The sequence below is a fragment of the Rhinoderma darwinii genome, chromosome 6 (genome assembly GCF_050947455.1).
Source record: "Rhinoderma darwinii isolate aRhiDar2 chromosome 6, aRhiDar2.hap1, whole genome shotgun sequence".
In the NCBI taxonomy this organism is placed as follows: Eukaryota; Metazoa; Chordata; class Amphibia; order Anura; family Rhinodermatidae; genus Rhinoderma; species Rhinoderma darwinii.
The window spans coordinates 143,928,386-143,948,068 of record NC_134692.1 but is presented as its reverse complement, the minus strand read 5'-3'; the positions used below and the strand labels follow the sequence as shown (position 1 = coordinate 143,948,068).

At 42.7% G+C, this 19,683-nt stretch overlaps 2 protein-coding genes across 4 annotated transcripts in view; one reads left to right on the top strand and one right to left on the bottom strand.

The window, feature by feature from the left end:
- The window catches only part of CORO1A (coronin 1A), a 127,123-nt gene that overhangs the window by 11,430 nt on the left and 96,010 nt on the right, over nucleotides 1-19,683 (top strand). The window lies entirely within an intron of this gene.
- On the bottom strand, nucleotides 4,768-18,619 carry LOC142656031 (sulfotransferase 1C2-like). Of its 2 annotated transcripts, none has more exons than XM_075830854.1 (8): nucleotides 18,533-18,619; nucleotides 15,433-15,605; nucleotides 13,210-13,335; nucleotides 13,003-13,100; nucleotides 8,897-9,023; nucleotides 6,215-6,309; nucleotides 5,832-6,012; nucleotides 4,768-5,740 (listed from the first exon to the last, which is right to left on the bottom strand). In XM_075830854.1, the coding sequence occupies exons 2-8, from the start codon at nucleotides 15,563-15,565 to the stop codon at nucleotides 5,634-5,636; spliced, it is 867 nt and encodes a 288-aa protein (XP_075686969.1). In that variant the 5' UTR covers nucleotides 15,566-15,605; nucleotides 18,533-18,619; the 3' UTR covers nucleotides 4,768-5,633. The 2 variants fall into 2 exon arrangements, with proteins under 2 accessions (XP_075686969.1, XP_075686968.1); XM_075830853.1 differs by lacking the exon at nucleotides 18,533-18,619 and adding an exon at nucleotides 16,395-16,426.

Below are 19,683 nucleotides of genomic sequence, written 5' to 3'. Positions count from 1 at the left end.
CAGAATATACCCAGGTTATACCAGCATGCTCCATATCACTATATACAGGAAGATGTATAACTTATACCAGCTGTACATATATAATTATATACAGAAGATACCCAGGTTATACCAGCGTGCTCCATATCACTATATACAAGTAGATGCCCGGGTTATTCCATATCACAAGACAAGGATCCTCATCACCACATCTCACGTTACCTACTTGCAACACTGAAGATAAAGGTTGAGGTGTTTTTCCACTCAGGACACCACTATAATCATGTCTGCTATTATCTTGGCCTGTATGTAGATCACTGTGTACACTTATATTACTGCTGCGCTGTACAGAGGTGACATCTGGGTGATGAATTCTGTTCTGCCAGTGATCGGTGTCTTGGATGTTAGTGATGTATATTAGTGCACAGACCATCAGATATGGATGTCTATAAGAGGGTTAGTTTTTGACGTTTGTTGCCCTAGATCCTGACATGGGACCCTACACAATGGGCAAAGAAATGGAGGTGAACACCGCACAATTTTATACAACGGGACTTTACTCCGATTGAGGCAAAACATCTAGTGGTAACAGTCTCCAGTGGGCACTTATCTTGGCGGTTGCAGTCTCTTATGGGCACTTATCATCTTGGTGGTAGTCGTCTCTAATGGGCACTTATCTTGGCGGTTGTCGTCTCTTAGGGCTTGTTCACATCATGGTTCGCTTTCCGTTGAAGAGTTCCGAAGTCGACTGCGCTATTGATTCCGTCGAAAAAACGAAAACCGCAGTCTCTTATGGGCACTTATCTTGGCGGTTGCCATCTCTTATGGCCACTTATCTTGACGGTTGCAGTCTCCTATGGCCACTTATCTTGGAGGTTGCCGTCTCTTATGGCCACTTATCTTGACGGTTGACATCTCTTATGGCCACTTATCTTGGCGGTTGCAGTCTCTTATGGCCACTTATATTGGCGGTTGCCATCTCTTATGGCCACTTATCTTGACAGTTGCTGTCTCTTATGGCCACTTATCTTGACGGTTGCAGTCTCTTATGGCCACTTATATTGGCGGTTGCCGTCTCTTATGGCCACTTATCTTGACAGTTGCTGTCTCTTATGGCCACTTATCTTGACGGTTGCCGTCTCTTATGGCCACTTATCTTGGCGGTTGCAGTCTCTTATGGCCACTTATATTGGCGGTTGCCGTCTCTTATGGCCACTTATCTTGACAGTTGCTGTCTCTTATGGCCACTTATCTTGACGGTTGCCGTCTCTTATGGCCACTTATCTTGGCGGTTGCCGTATCTTATGGGCACTTATCTTGGCGGTTGCCGTCTCTTATGGGCATTTATCTTGGCGGTTGCAGTCTCTTATGAGCACTTATCTTGACGGTTGCCGTATCTTATGGGCACTTATCTTGGCGGTTGCAGTCTCTTATGAGCATTTATCTTGACGGTTGCCGTATCTTATGGGCACTTATCTTGGTGGTTACAGTCTCTTATGGGCACTTATCTTGGCACTTATCTTGGCGGTTGCCGTCTCTTATGGGTAGATAGCTTGGTAGTTGCAGTCTTTTATGGGGACAGTTTGGCAATTAGAGTCTTTGGTCTTCGGTTACACCAGCAGGCAGGGGTGACTACACCCTCCCACCCACCCTCGGTACATGATACACGCTGTAAGTGGTCCATAACCACTTGCAGGGTACACAGGGCTTCCTCCGATCACATTGCACTCACCCCCGCGGACCCCAATCACTCAGCAGCCCGGATAGAGTCAAGACCCTGGAAGCTGTCCAGAACCGCTCAGCAGGACACACAAGGTTTTCTTTTGCAGTGGTGAACGCTGGCCCGTTCCCAATCCTCTCACTGTCCTCCTCCAGTTCTCAATCACTCTGTCAGTCCTTCGCCCCCGACAGAGCCTCCCTGTATGTTCTTCAATCACACTTGACAGTCTGAACCATTTCCTTTATTGTATGACTCCACCGTATCACTATTGCGGAAGCCCCTTACATGTCCATCGTCCTCTAACAGTCACACCTGTTGGCTGACAACCCCTGTGAGAGCTGTAACGGCAGTCATATTGGTTGTCAGCCAACATTCCTACCCTCCTGAATGACAACTCAAAAGTTTATATATAGTGGAGATTTTTGTTATTTTAGGGTGAAATTCTTCAACCTGTGGCTCTTCCGCTGTGGCAAAACTACAACTCCCAGCATCTCCTGGGAGCTGCCGGCATAGAAACAGCCCCAATGTAGGGTGCGATTTTATTATGTGAATGGGCGTCCTGTAATATACGAGGCAGCTGCAGCGCTTCCTATATACAGCACATCCATACTGGGTGATCTCAGTGTGGACCGGCTGTACAGTAATCCCTGGGTGAGGAGTATTTCACCAATCATCCCCTGACAGCAGAGAATTGAATATAATCTGAAAATAAATGTGCATTAGGGGTCAGGGATTAAACAAGGGAGTGGCAGTAACGGCGCGGATAATGGCTGCAGGATTCCCGGGGTGTCATAAATCTCTGTAATATTCCAGTACAGGCTCCTTTTATTGTATTATAGCCACTAGTCTGATAATAAAGTCAGTCATGTCACATGTGTAAGATTTTACTTATAAACGATGTCTCATGTAAAGTATATTCAGGGTCCCAGCAAGCCGGTAAACCCCCAGTTCAGCCTCTATTAACACTGGGAGGCCGGTGGGGGTGAAATGGCGAGTGCCGGTATTTTTGCATAATAAGACATTGCGTGGACGGTCGGATTACTTCCTGGTTATATTGGACACTCCACCTTTGCCAGGCCGCCCAGCCCTAGGAACGTCAACAGCACCAGGACCAGGTCATGTGTAAGATTGGAGCCGGCGAGAGATTGCAGCAGAGAGTCAGAGACATGTTCACACTGCCGGCCTGCACAGCCCCGAAAGTCAAGAGCGGAAATTTTATCCTAAAAGCATTTCTGGCAGCAGCTTATCTCCCGCAAAAACAAAGCATTGGGCATGTTTAAATTAAACAAGCTCGATCCTTTTTTCCCCAAATTTGCCATCAGAGGAGGGCTGGGATACGCCCAGACATTAAATTAAAACGGTGGGTTTGTCGTATTCTAATGTGTGTGGGCACCTTTACAGTAAGTCATTGTCTTTCTGAAGCAAATCACTCCTAGGGTATGTTCACACGGCCTAAACGCCCCGAAAAACAGCAGAAAAAACGGGCTGAACGCCTCCAAACATCTGCTTATTGATTTCAATGAGAAAAACAGCGTTCTGTTCCCACGGGGCATTTTTTACGTGGACTTTTTTTAAAAATCGTGCGTAAAAAACGCCTGTCACTTCTTGAGCCGTTTTTCATTGATTCAATAGACAAACAGCCCCAAAAATGGGCGCAAACAATGCAAGTTGCTTAAAAAACGACTGAAAATCAGGGACTGTTTTCGCATGAAAACAGCTCCGTATTTTACGGCCCTTTTTGGTTTGTCGTGTGAACATAGCCTTATTGTAATGTCACACCCCAAAAACCACCTCCATTATTTACTCCTATCAGGGTGTATCAGTTTGGTGGCTTTTTTTTGTTGATTTGTATAGAACTCAGCAAAAAAGAAACAAAGCCCTAAACATGGCCGGTATTTTTGGGTGGAAAAAGTGGCAACCCCAGACCTATTGGAAAATAATGTGATAGGCAGCCATGTTGGGACCAATATTCCTGAGCCCTCTAGGGACTGCATAAACTCATTATCCCTTTCATATTACATTTAATATTGCATTGTAAAAAAAAAAATCCATACAAAGTTTCAGATAACGTAATCTTATATTTAAAGAGGCTCTGTCACCAGATTTTGCAACCCCTATCTGCTATTGCAGCAGATAGGCGCTGCAATGTAGATTACAGTAACGTTTTTATTTTAAAAAAACGAGCATTTTTGGCCAAGTTATGACCATTTTTGTAGTTATGCAAATGAGGCTTGCAAAAGTCCAAGTGGGTGTGTTTAAAAGTAAAAGTCCAAGTGGGCGTGTATTATGTGTGTACATCGGGGCGTGTATTATGTGCGTACATCGGGGCGTTTTTAATACTTTCACTAGCTGGGCGCTCTGATGAGAAGTAACATCCTCTTCTCTTCAGAACGCCCAGCTTGTGACAGTGCAGATCTGTGACGTCACTCACAGGTCCTGCATCGTGACGGCCACATCGGCACCAGAGGCTACAGTTGATTCTGCAGCAGCAACAGCGTTTGCAGGTAAGTCGATCTTACCTGCAAACGCTGATGCTGCTGCAGAATCAACTGTAGCCTCTGCTGCCGATGTGGCCGTCACGATGCAGGACCTGTGAGTGACGTCACAGATCTGCACTGTCACAAGCTGGGCGTTCTGAAGAGAAGAGGATGTTACTTCTCTTCACAGCGCCCAGCTAGTAAAAGTATTAAAAACGCCCCGATGTATGCACATAATACACGCCCCGATGTACACACATAATACACGCCCCGATGTACGCACATAATACACACCCCGATGTACACACATAATACACGCCCACTTGGACTTTTACTTTTAAACACACCCACTTGGACTTTTGCAAGCCTCATTTGCATAATTACAAAAATGGTCATAACTTGGCCAAAAATGCTCGTTTTTTAAAAATAAAAACGTTACTGTAATCTACATTGCAGCGCCTATCTGCTGCAATAGCAGATAGGGGTTGCAAAATCTGGTGACAGAGCCTCTTTAATACCAAAAAAGAACAGTATCTGATTCCAAAAAGTTTTAGGAATGAAGCAGAACAGACGACACGAAGCCTTACAAAGTGCATTTTGGTATCTTTCCTGCCGCTGTTGATTTCATTCTCTGACGTATATTAAGTGTCGGATTCTATGCATTAGTGATAAAACAACTTGGTATATCCTTGCACCTAGATGGCGCTATTGAGCACCTACCGGCTGCATATAGGGGAGGCAGCCTGGTACAGCGCACACTGAGGTAATTGCTTGGATTCCTAGTTTTAAGCCAGGTTACCGATCTTCCTTCAATTTATAGACAGTCCACAAAAAACGTCTGCCCATATTGTCCAACAGAAAAACAACAGCGTCTGTGATTATTTCCCAGGTTTTCTAAATCCAGCAATGCGGCAGCGTACGTCATCACGTGACATGCATAGTGCAAAAAAGATGACCCCCACCTGAATACATCATCAGGCCGCAGCCCTGCACTAGATCTGGGGTCTGTAGTAATGCAATTTGGGGTTTGGATTTATTAATTTTGGGCTCTCAGACTGTATTAATTAATTTAGGGGTCTGGGGTCTGTCATAATTAGTTCTGGGGTATGTCTAAGATAATTGTGGGATCTATCCTATTTTTGGGGTCAGTCTCAATTAATCTTGGAGTTAGTGGTCTGTCTTAATTAATTGTGGCTGGCTGATAAAGGGGCCATGTGCATTGCTGTATTGATTCAAGGGCATTAGGTTGAGGGTGGCTGAGGGTGTGGCCTATATAAAGAGGCGGGGCATATGGCCTTAAAAATTTGGGGCTGTCTGTGATTTTTGGTTCAGTTGTCCAGAAAAAAATGTAAGAGTTTGTCAACCCTTGTTTAAAGTTCAGAATATAATAGGGAATCACTTGAAAAGCCATCTGTCATGTGAGAATTATGGGAGGGCATGAGGGTAATTTCCTGGTCCTAGAAGTGAAATGTCAGGTCGGTATCAGCCATTTCTCTCTCGTAATATTCATCAAATAATTGATTTTGAGCCACAGTGAAATGTCTCTTCCAGTCTCCGCAGGTTCCTGGAATAAGAGAAAGCCATTGAATGTCTACTACAGAAATACCATGTTCTCCAGATGTTATTATACTAGTCATTATGGTGACACACGGTACCTTTCCTCATAAAGGGAGAGATGGTATGGTCCATGACTGTGGAAGGGATGGTCCTGTAATTGGCCATGTGGTTTTCTTTCATGGCCTTGAACGTTGTAGACTGGTGGATCTTCTCCAGAACATCTTCAGATAGATCCGTCCCTAAGAACTTCATCACCTTCCTGATCTCACATTTTGGATCCTAAACAAAGGTTTAGATTCAATATTCATATGTCATAAAGAAGACAGATGCGGGGCGTACAATAAGGTGTGAGGGGCCCCACCACAAAATCAACATCAGCACATGGTAGAGCGGCCATAGAATGATGAACACCAAGCATTTGCAGAGCCTACACAAGCCAATGAGACATCGGGATTGTTTAAAAAAAGCCCATTCTCCTCACCTCTAGCATGTCTTCATAAAAGAGGTAGAGGATGTTTCTCTGTTGTCTTATCTTCCACCAGTCCTTAACATGATCGCCCCATGATCCATAAGATACTACAGAGGGAAAGGAAGACACATTAAAGGGTTTCCTACAGTCATGTGTTACCCCCCCTCCATCCGGACCCTGTTCATGTTAACCTAAAGAAAGTAGTAAAAGGGAGTAGATGGAAGAAAGTAAAATATGACTGGAAGATCTGACTACACAGGGTTTGTTTGTAGTCTGTTACCATGGAGACCCATGTAGATATATTTGAGGTTTTAATTACCATACATTTATTTTATTTATTTTTAATGATTGATAGTTATTTCGGTTCTTCGTGACGGATTGAGATTTGTATTTTATTTATACATTTTTTCATACGTAGGGAGGAGTTTTATCAATCGTGTCAAAGGATAACACAAAATGTGTTACTCTACTCCCTCTCCCTTTCTGTTTATTCTACAGAAAGTAGAAGAGACAGCAACACATGACTGCAGGATCAGACTACACAGGGTTTGTTTGTAGTCTGTAACCATGGAGACAAATAGGTCTGCATAGGAGCTGTATACACAAAACGTAAGGAGATTTTTCATTAAGACTATTTACAAAGTTTCTTAATTTATTTAAATGCAAAAGAGCTATAAATAAAAGTAGATACACTACCGTTCAAAAGTTTAGGGTCACTTAGAGATTTCCTTATTTTTGAAAGAAAAGCACAGTTTTTTTCAATGAAGATAACATTAAATTAATCAGAAATACACTCTATACATTGTTAATGTGCTAAATGACTATTCTAGCTGCAAACGTCTAGTTTTTAATGCAATATCTACATAGGTGTAGAGAGGCCCATTTCCAGCAACCATCACTCCAGTGTTCTAATGGTACATTGTGTTTGCTAACTGTGTTAGAAGGCTAATGGATGATTAGAAAACACTTGAAAACCCTTGTACAATTATGTTAGCACCGCTGTAAACAGTTTTGCTGTTTAGAGGAGCTATAAAACTGACCTTCCTTTGAGCTAGTTGAGAATCTGGAGCATTACATTTGTGGGTTCGATTAAACTCTCAAAATGGCTAGAAAAAGAGAGCTTTCATGTGAAACTCGACAGTCTATTCTTGTTCTTAGAAATTAAGGCTATTCAATGCGAGAAATTGCCAAGAAACTGAAGATTTCCTACAATGGTGTGTACTACTCCCTTCAGAGGACAGCACACACAGGCTCTAACCAGAGTAGAAAGAGAAGTGGGAGGCCCCACTGCACAACTGAGCAACAAGACAAGTACATTAGGGTCTCTAGTTTGAGAAATAGACGCCTCACAGGTCCTCAACTGGCAGCTTCATTAAATAGTACCCGCAAACCGCCAGTGTCAATGTCTACAGTGAAGAGGCGACTCCGGGATGCTGGCCTTCAGGGCAGAGTGGCAAAGAAAAAGCCATATCTGAGACTGGCTAATAAAAGGAAAAGATTAATATGGGCAAAAGCTCAGACATTGGACAGAGGAAGATTGGAAAAAAGTGTTATGGACAGACGAATCGAAGTTTGAGGTGTTTGGATCACACAGAACATTTGTGAGATGCAGAACAACTGAAAAGATGCTGGAAGAGTGCCTGACGCCATCTGTCAAGCATGGTGGAGGTCATGTGATGGTCAGGGGTTGCTTTGGTGCTGGTAAAGTGGGAGATTTGTACAAGGTAAAAGGGATTTTGAATAAGGAAGGCTATCACTCCATTTTGCAATGCCATGCCATACCCTGTGGACAGCGCTTGATTGGAGCCAATTTCATCCTACAACACGACAATGACACAAAGCACACCTCCAAATTATGCAAGAACTATTTAGGGAAGAAGCCGGCAGCTGGTATTCTATCTGTAATGGAGTGGCCGGCGCAGTCACCAGATCTCAACCCCATAGAGCTGTTGTGGGAGCAGCTTCACCGTATGGTACGCAAGAAGTGCCCATCAAGCCAATCCAAATTGTGGGAGGGCCTTCTGGAAGCATGGGGGGAAATTTCTCCCGATTACCTCAGCAAATTAACAGCTAGAATGCCAAAGGTCTGCAATGCTGGAATTGCTGCAAATGGAGCATTCCAAGACGAAAGCAAAGTTTGAAGGAGAAAATTATTATTTTAAATAAAAATAATTATTTCTAACCTTGTCAATGTCTTGACTATATTTTCTAGTCATTTTGCAACTCATTTGATAAATATAAGTGTGAGTTTTCATGGAAAACACAAAATTGTCTGGGTGACCCCAAACTTTTGAACGGTAGTGTATATCCTTTACAATTATAAGGATGAGATTTGAACACATCGACGAGGTCATATACCCCACCCATAGTTTACATGAAGAAGCCTAGTAGTTCTTTCTCGTGTCTCAATGTCTTTGAGAATGTATTCTTTTATGTGTGTATGTGCCCTGGTGGATCTTGTGTGAAGGAAGAATACAATCATATAAATCTATCATCACCTCGGACTCCTTAGATAAAAAAAACTCTTCCTGTCTCTGAGCGGTGCACTATCACGGCTCTGCTGATTGGTTGTGAGACCTCACAGAGAGGTATTTTGGGAGAATATTTAGTGGGTTGAATTGTGCTCTCGTTATTAGGACCTCTGTAGGATTTCAGAATGTTTTCACAGATAATGCATATAAATATTATATGTACTTTTCCCCTCTATGAACTTTTGGAGATATTCCTCAAATGTCCCCGGATCTGGGTGGACAATGGCCATACGGTGGAAATGATAATATGACACTAGTACATCCTTAGGATTTCGGGCCACGTAAATGACCTGTGGAGAGAGGACGATAAATGAAAATCTCTACAGTAATAAAGAACAAGACCATGAAAAGCTCTACAGTAAGAGAGAAGACCATGAAAAGCTCTACAGTAAGAGAGAAGAAGACCATGAAAAGCTCTACAGTAAGAGAGAAGAAGACCATGAAAAGCTCTACAGTAACAGAGAAGACCATGAAAAGCTCTACAGTAACAGAGAAGACCATGAAAAGCTCTACAGTAACAGAGAAGAAGACCATGAAAAGCTCTACAGTAACAGAGAAGAAGACCATGAAAAGCTCTACAGTAACAGAGAAGACCATGAAAAGCTCTACAGTAACAAAGGAGACCATGAAAAGCTCTACAGTAGCAGAGAAGAAGACCATGAAAAGCTCTACAGTAACAGAGAAGACCATGAAAAACTCTACAGTAACAGAGAAGACCATGAAAAGCTCTACAGTAACAGAGAAGACCATGAAAAGCTCTACAGTAACAGAGAAGACCATGAAAAGCTCTACAGTAACAGAGAAGAAGACCATGAAAAGCTCTACAGTAACAGAGAAGACCATGAAAAGCTCTACAGTAACAGAGAAGACCATGAAAAGCTCTACAGTAACAGAGAAGAAGACCATGAAAAGCTCTACAGTAACAGAGAAGACCATGAAAAGCTCTACAGTAACAGAGAAGACCATGAAAAGCTCTACAGTAACAGAGAAGAAGACCATGAAAAGCTCTACAGTAACAGAGAAGGCCATGAAAAGCTCTACAGTAACAGAGAAGAGTAGACCATGAAAAGCTCTACAGTAACAGAGAAGACCATGAAAAGCTCTACAGTAACAGAGAAGAAGACCATGAAAAGCTCTACAGTAACAGAGAAGACCATGAAAAGCTCTACAGTAACAGAGAAGAAGACCATGAAAAGCTCTACAGTAACAAAGGAGACCATGAAAAGCTCTACAGTAACAGAGAAGAAGACCATGAAAAGCTCTACAGTAACAGAGAAGAAGACCATGAAAAGCTCTACAGTAACAGAGAAGAAGACCATGAAAAGCTCTACAGTAACAGAGAAGACCATGAAAAGCTCTACAGTAACAGAGAAGACCATGAAAAGCTCTACAGTAACAGAGAAGAAGACCATGAAAAGCTCTACAGTAACAGAGAAGACCATGAAAAGCTCTACAGTAACAGAGAAGACCATGAAAAGCTCCACAGTAACAGAGAAGACCATGAAAAGCTCTACAGTAACAGAGAAGACCATGAAAAGCTCTACAGTAACAGAGAAGAAGACCATGAAAAGCTCTACAGTAACAGAGAAGACCATGAAAAGCTCTACAGTAACAGAGAAGACCATGAAAAGCTCTACAGTAACAGAGAAGAAGACCATGAAAAGCTCTACAGTAACAGAGAAGGCCATGAAAAGCTCTACAGTAAGAGAGAAGACCATGAAAAGTTCTACAGTAAGAGAGAAGAAGACCATGAAAAGCTCTACAGTAAGAGAGAAGAAGACCATGAAAAGCTCTACAGTAACAGAGAAGACCATGAAAAGCTCTACAGTAACAGAGAAGCCCATGAAAAGCTCTACAGTAACAGAGAAGACCATGAAAAGCTCTACAGTAACAGAGAAGACCATGAAAAGCTCTACAGTAACAGAGAAGAAGACCGTGAAAAGCTCTACAGTAACAGAGAAGACCATGAAAAGCTCTACAGTAACAAAGGAGACCATGAAAAGCTCTACAGTAACAGAGAAGAAGACCATGAAAAGCTCTACAGTAACAGAGAAGAAGACCATGAAAAGCTCTACAGTAACAGAGAAGACCATGAAAAACTCTACAGTAACAAAGGAGACCATGAAAAGCTCTACAGTAGCAGAGAAGAAGACCATGAAAAGCTCTACAGTAACAGAGAAGACCATGAAAAGCTCTACAGTAGCAGAGAAGAAGACCATGAAAAGCTCTACAGTAACAGAGAAGACCATGAAAAGCTCTACAGTAACAGAGAAGACCATGAAAAGCTCTACAGTAACAGAGAAGACCATGAAAAGCTCTACAGTAACAGAGAAGACCATGAAAAGCTCTACAGTAACAGAGAAGACCATGAAAAGCTCTACAGTAACAGAGAAGAAGACCATGAAAAGCTCTACAGTAACAGAGAAGACCATGAAAAGCTCTACAGTAACAGAGAAGACCATGAAAAGCTCTACAGTAACAGAGAAGACCATGAAAAGCTCTACAGTAACAGAGAAGAAGACCATGAAAAGCTCTACAGTAACAGAGAAGGCCATGAAAAGCTCTACAGTAACAGAGAAGAGTAGACCATGAAAAGCTCTACAGTAACAGAGAAGACCATGAAAAGCTCTACAGTAACAGAGAAGAAGACCATGAAAAGCTCTACAGTAACAGAGAAGACCATGAAAAGCTCTACAGTAACAGAGAAGAAGACCATGAAAAGCTCTACAGTAACAAAGGAGACCATGAAAAGCTCTACAGTAACAGAGAAGAAGACCATGAAAAGCTCTACAGTAACAGAGAAGAAGACCATGAAAAGCTCTACAGTAACAGAGAAGAAGACCATGAAAAGCTCTACAGTAACAGAGAAGACCATGAAAAGCTCTACAGTAACAGAGAAGACCATGAAAAGCTCTACAGTAACAGAGAAGAAGACCATGAAAAGCTCTACAGTAACAGAGAAGACCATGAAAAGCTCTACAGTAACAGAGAAGACCATGAAAAGCTCCACAGTAACAGAGAAGACCATGAAAAGCTCTACAGTAACAGAGAAGACCATGAAAAGCTCTACAGTAACAGAGAAGAAGACCATGAAAAGCTCTACAGTAACAGAGAAGACCATGAAAAGCTCTACAGTAACAGAGAAGACCATGAAAAGCTCTACAGTAACAGAGAAGAAGACCATGAAAAGCTCTACAGTAACAGAGAAGGCCATGAAAAGCTCTACAGTAACAGAGAAGACCATGAAAAGCTCTACAGTAACAGAGAAGACCATGAAAAGCTCTACAGTAACAGAGAAGACCATGAAAAGCTCTACAGTAACAGAGAAGAAGACCATGAAAAGCTCTACAGTAACAGAGAAGGCCATGAAAAGCTCTACAGTAACAGAGAAGAGTAGACCATGAAAAGCTCTACAGTAACAGAGAAGACCATGAAAAGCTCTACAGTAACAGAGAAGAAGACCATGAAAAGCTCTACAGTAACAGAGAAGACCATGAAAAGCTCTACAGTAACAGAGAAGAAGACCATGAAAAGCTCTACAGTAACAAAGGAGACCATGAAAAGCTCTACAGTAACAGAGAAGACCATGAAAAGCTCTACAGTAACAGAGAAGAAGACCATGAAAAGCTCTACAGTAACAGAGAAGACCATGAAAAGCTCTACAGTAACAAAGGAGACCATGAAAAGCTCTACAGTAACAGAGAAGACCATGAAAAGCTCTACAGTAACAGAGAAGAAGACCATGAAAAGCTCTACAGTAACAGAGAAGAAGAACATGAAAAGCTCTACAGTAACAGAGAAGACCATGAAAAGCTCTACAGTAACAGAGAAGACCATGATAAGCTCTACAGTAACAGAGAAGAAGACCATGAAAAGCTCTACAGTAACAGAGAAGACCATGAAAAGCTCTACAGTAACAGAGAAGACCATGAAAAGCTCCACAGTAACAGAGAAGACGATGAAAAGCTCTACAGTAACAGAGAAGACCATGAAAAGCTCTACAGTAACAGAGAAGAAGACCATGAAAAGCTCTACAGTAACAGAGAAGACCATGAAAAGCTCTACAGTAACAGAGAAGAAGACCATGAAAAGCTCTACAGTAACAGAGAAGACCATGAAAAGCTCTACAGTAACAGAGAAGACCATGAAAAGCTCTACAGTAACAGAATACCAGGGCCTACAGTGGGAAGGAAGACCTGGCTCTATGGCGAGACACGCATTGAGAAAGATAAGTGGGTTGTGATCAGCCACACATCAGACTGTAAGTACCTTACAATTCTTTTCCCAAAAGCTGTTTGGCATAAGGTGCACGGGCAAATGAGACTTGATCAAGCGTGGAGACTCCATTGCATTAAGGCTTTCAGTGCCTGAGGACGAGGCAACATGTTGGTTGTTAGAAGATATGGACCATATACATATATGATAAAGTAGACAGGTGTAGCATAAATAATCTCATCTGCACCGCTTATCTCTTACCTGTGGGCATTTCAGGCACTGCATACTCCAGAAAGGGCACCCGCTCATATATGGCTCCACGTTGGGTTTTCTTATTGTCTCCATTGTGCAGAATTAAATCCACGATCTCACTGATCCAGGTGGTACCTGAGAAATAGTCACACATACAGTAGCTCTTACTTTACCACTACTCTTACTACTAACTACTATCGCTAACTAGTACTAATACTACTATTATTATTCTACTACTAATACAACTACTACTTTTACTACTAACTACTACTAATACTACTATTAACTACTATTACTCTACTACGACTACTACTACTACCACCACTAATTACTACTATTAACTACTATTATTGCTCTACTACTCTTACTACTAACTACTACTAACACTACTACTAATTACTATTATTACTACTACTATTATTACTGCTGCTACTACTACTACTACTACTACTACTAATACTACTACTCTTACTACTAACTACTACCACTAACTGCTACTTATACTATTACTAACTGCTCCTACTAACTACTACTAATACTACTAACTACTATTATTACTACTACTATTATTGCTGCTACCACTACTACTCTTACTACTAACTACTACCACTAACTACTATGAATACTACTACTAACTACTATTATTACTAGTACTACTTCTGTTACTATGAACTACTTACACTAATACTAGTACTAACTACTATTATTACTCTACTACAACTTATACTACTACTATTCTTACTTCTAACTACTACTAATACTACTAACTGCTTTTATTACTATTACTTCAACTAATAATACTACTACTCTTACTATTACAACTACTGCTATGAACTACATCTACTAACTACTACTAACTACTACTTCTCATACTACTACTAATTCTTCTACTATTACTAACCACTGCTACATACTACTAGCTGAAACTACTATTACCTATAACTACTTCTACTGCTAACTATTTCTTCTACAACTACTAACTACTACTACTACAACAACTTCCACTTCTACTAGTACTTGCCTGTATATTTGTAATCAATGTATTTTTTATTTACCTAGGGAGCTAACTACTACTACTACTAATAATACTACTACTGCTGCTACTACTACAACTACTAATAATAATAATAATACTACTACTACTATTATTACTACTACTGCTACATCTACTACTGCTACATCTACATCTACTACTACTACTACTACATCTACTACTACTACTACTACTTATTCTACTACTACTACTACTTATTCTACTGCTACTACATCTACTACTACATCTACTACTTATTCTACTTCTACTACTACTACTTGTTATACTACTACTACATCTACTTCTACTACTACTGCTTGTTATACTACTACTTCTACTACTACTACTTGTTATACTACCACTACTACTACTACTGCTGCTACATCTACTACTTGGCATAGGACTTGGGCCATTTATTAGAGTTTGGAGAATTACTTGTCTGTATACACTAATGTACGAGTCCTGACCCTCCCTCCCCGAGCTGTTTCACATCACATGCCTCCTCCCCAATCTGGAAGATTCCTTGTAGATCCTTCTTTTTTATGGAAAAGTCCCAAACTGGTTCACACCACCCATGAAGAACGATGCCAGCCGAAACCCCTGCCATGAACTCTATGGCATCCTTATGGCCTGGCCTCATGGTATATATATTCACTAAGGGGGAGTTTTGCCATTCATGATTGTCTAAGGTCCCATGCACACAACCGTGCCCGCGATTGCGGGCACGGCCGGCCGTCGACTGACAGCCGCATTTTCGGGCCGTGCTCACATACAACGTATGGGAGCACGGCCCGCAAAATGCAAAAGAACGGACATGTTCCATAATTTCCGGAACATTTCCACGGCACGGACACCCTTCCGTAGTGCTACGGAAAGGTGTCAGTGTTCAATGAAAGTGAATGGCTCCATTTTTGCGGACCGCAAAACCGGAGTTTTTTTTACGGTCGTGTGCATGGGGCCTTAGTTTTCTGTCCAGTATGTATAATGTAGGTAAATGTCACTTATGTTACTCTGTATACAGAGGGGGGACTCCTGGGCCCCAATGCAAAATCTGCCACAGAGCCCCCGACTATGACACATCACTTCTAATACTGGTCTTCTTATATGAGGACGTCTCAGGCTCCAGGTCCCGGGTGTGACCTCAATCTCTACACCCCCTATAGCTACACCCCAGGCTAAGTACAGGTCCATGGTCTCACCAGATTTCGGGTAGGTGTCTATCAGCAGGTCTCCTTCTCTGGCCTGGAAACGCTGCACATTCGCCCAGTTTTCTGCAAAGGGTCCCAGGATGGGCATCCCACTCACCACTTTCAGCGGGGGGCGATTCATCATGTTGGCAGGTCGGTGAGCCCAGGAGACAGGGCACAGCTTTCTGCGATAAGAAAAAAATGGTGCCATTGAAAAGAGGGGGACAGACCGCGTTTGTGGGGGAAAGTCTGTGATTTGCTTATCTCCTACTGATCTTGAGTTACAAGTTTGTTTATCCTGACCAGCCAAGTGCCTTTATCAACTCTTTGGTTGCCACTTTGATTGGGAATTCTGAATACAGTTCTATATCTGTTCTATGTAGAACCGTACTGCGGCAGTAAATGGAGTACGACAAAAGGTGCTGGTATGCTAATGGCCGAAACGGCTCGGAGGAAATCCCAGCTGGGGCGGCCTTAGGCTAGATGGTGCCCGTGTGAAATTATCTTTCGGCGCCCCATCCCATGATAAAAAAATGATAATGCCCCCCCATAGTATAATGCCCTATATAGTGCCCCCACACAGTATACTGCCCCTTTAGTGCCCCCTATACAGTATAATAATAATGATATTTAATAATATAATATATTATAACCCATTCAAGGACACAGTATTTTGTCCTCTAATTGTGCCCACACAGTATTATGCCCCCTAAGTGCCACACACAGTATATTGCCCCCTGTAGTGCCCCTACACAGTGGCCTTAACACAGTATAATGCCTCCTCCCCTGGCTGCCAGACACAGCCCCCCTTGTAGATAGTGACCCCCTGTAGATTGTGCCATATTCCCCCACCTCCTCCTTGTAAACCGTGCCATACAGCCCCACACCTCCCCCCATGTAGACAGTGCCATACAGCACCCCACCTCCCTCTTGTAGACAGTCAGTGCCCCCCAAACAAAAAATTTTTTACTCACCTAGGCTCCGTTCCCATGAGGAACGGAGCTGCTCCACAACGCCGACAATGGGATACTTGCGTAGGCCAGCGTGATCCTGTAGCCTAGTACAGAGTTTCCCAACCTTTTCGGACTCGAGGCACCCCTGGAAAAAAACATTTCCTCAGGGCACCCCTACCAAAAATTGTTTCGAGAAAGGCAGAAAACGCCTAAAAGCAAGTACTACACTCTGAGGGTATATTTACACAACGTATCTAATTTCTGGACAGTGATGTCGGGGGTTTCTCCTGGAGCCGAATCACCGGCCACCGTGTCAGCAACGCTTTGGACAGGGATTCCGCTTCAGGAGTTGCCCCTGATGTCACCGTCCATATATGGACAGAGACATCAAGAGCTCCATCCAGGAGCAGAATCCCCGGCCACACGGGGATTCTGCTCCTTCAGGGATCTTCAGTGGTGCTAGTGGAAAGCAGAGCAGGGAGATACCTCCCTGCTCTTCTATACTGTTCAGTAGTATCTGGGTTCGATGGGCGGCACGGGCGCCCTCATGCCCGGTGTCGCCACTAGCAGCCGCTATGGCTACTACAGCGGCAGCGACACCAAACGCCCAGGCGATAAGGCAGCTGCTGAGATGCCAGGCCCAGGCGCTTCTGAAACACAAGCAGGGGAAGGGAGCCAACGCAGCGCCCCCTTTCACCTGCTGGAGTGATGCGCCCTGTGCAATGGCACAGGTCACACATGCCTAAGGCCAGCCCTACCACCTGGCCATATATTGCCTAAATAGGGCCGCTGAGGATCTTCAAATAGATGAGTATTTTTACTCCTTGAGTCCTTTTTATATACGGTACTTTATGCGCTCTAATTTTTTATTTATTTTTTTCTGTAAATTCTGCAGATAATTGTCTCCTTTTTTACAAGGACTATTTTACAATTTTGGTTGTTTACATATTCTCCATAATTATAAAAATGTTTGTGCAAATATTCCTTCCTACAGGGACTATACCAGGACTCTGTTCATTTTCCATTCTGATAATTGTGGTTCTGCTGTTCTATTTGCATGGCCAGGCAACTTGGGCGATCTTTTCATTTATAATGGTTTGTTATACTATTGTGATTGATATTCAGGGAAATGGTATTTATACTTTCATACTATTGGGATTTCATGTTTTGTAACTCGGTGAGTGCTGTTTTTTTTGTCCGAAATTCCCTTTAGTTTTTGTCTTTTATATCTCTTATGTTATCTGTGTGGCCTCGTGTAAAATTATTTACATTGACTGAGCTGGTTTATTTCATAGTTTTGTAGTTTTTCTTTCATTCTGAATGCAGCTCTGGATGTGAGTGGAGATACAATTCTTAGACTCCTATGAAGTTTTACAGCCCATGTAATATTTTCTATATTGTAGCACAATTCTCATATTGTCTTATTTGCATTTTCCAAAATCAGGAAGGGGGCACAATGTTTTTACCAGGGGGCTCCTCAGGCTTTGGTCTGCCGCTGCCTTCCTGTGGCACAGTATTGGGCGCAGAGCTTTGTAGTACCAGCCCTACCCTTGGTAATGTTGCAGCACATAATAGAAACGTAATCTTCTGGAATTACGACTGTTATTAACTCATCCGCTGCTGACTGTTATTAACTCATCCGCTGCTGACTGTTATTAACTCATCCGCTGCTGACTGTTATTGATCTTGTGGCCCTCTGATGCTAGGAAATAACTGAGGTGGACATGACCCTTGGCTTTTATTCAGTCAACAGGGGATCCCCTTTAAAACCCCCTTTATACATTTCAATTCTCCACTTCAAAACATTTTTAATTTGACAACCTGTAATCCTCCTCCTCTTACTGCTCTGCCTGTAAACGTGTCAGTTTTTACTGTAGTTCTGTCATTCTACTCATGAACCAGGAGGATCAGGATGAACAGAGGTATAGGCTCCACACTAATTTTTGGAGAACACAGAAAACAAGTGAATTTAATATTCTTCTATATGTCCGCAATCTACAGAGCCATTTCCTCCGTTTCTCGATGCACCTGATTAATAATTAACAGATTTGATTTGCCAAATTTATTGTCCTGGGCCACGGGAACTAGAAAAATATTTAATGTTACACTCCTGCTAAATAACTTTTAGCGTTCTTATATTAAATGTGTCCGGTGCCTACCTGAGAGATGGCGGAGAGATGGAGGGACGCAGCCTGGCACAGCGGGCAGTCACAGCAGCTTCTAGAGGAGAGACGCGGGTAACAAGAGATGGATCGGGGGCGGACTCTGCGCTGATGCCAACGAAAGGACGATAAGCAAACAGCCAGATATCAACCTGATGTGACCTGCAGCCTCTCCCCCGGGTTTATGGATCCTCATCTCATGGTTTATATTCATGAATGAGGTGAAAAGTGATGGAGAAGAGTCAATGATCTCACGTGCACCAGGATAATGGTGGCATACGCCAGATAGCTGCCAGCCGAGCGCCCGTGTGTACTGGGGAGAGGGGAATAATCAGCTGCCGGGCGCCTCTTATCTCCCATGAGAACATGGACATGATAAAATCCAACACGTCCGATCCTTCTTTACCCCGAAATCTGCCAATCCGGGAAGATTCGGGACACCCCCACAAATATTAGGTGGACAGCCGGCCTTTTAGGCTTCGTTCACATCTGCATTGGGCTTCCGTTCGTGGGTTCCATCAAACCTTTCTGTTAGTGGAATCCACGGCAGCAAAAAAAGGTATGATCCAGCACTTTATGAAGAAATCTCAGGACTTTATTGTATAAACATTAAAAATCCACCTTTTTTGGCGGAATCAATAGCTCAGTCGACTGCAGTCTTGATTCCGCCAAAATTCGGAAACCTTACAGAACGGAGACAAACGGAAACCATATGCAGCGGAAGCATTACCGCTGAAATCAATGGTAATGCAAACGGAAAGCTATGGTTTCCGTTTGGTTTCAATTCATGGGTTCCCCTAACGGAAAGGTCTGACAGAACGCACGAACAGAACCCAACACAGATGTGAACCAAGCCTTACATAAACACTCAAACCTCCCAATGGCCCTGGAGCCAGTCCTGTCCCCCATCCTGTGCCCCAGAGCTGGACGCGGTCATTCCCTTTGCCACACGGTTTGTCCTTCATTTTGCTCCCGAAAAGAGAAAAACTATTACTCTGCGCCTCCGAGTCTTGTAAAATCTGCAAGTAAGAGAAGTGAAGAGGATGTCGTACGAAAGATCTTAAAAAATTGAAAAATACAAACGAGAAGCTGATAAGAATAAGGGCAGCGCCAATGGTTTTAGTGACAATATTTTATTTAGCTCGGCG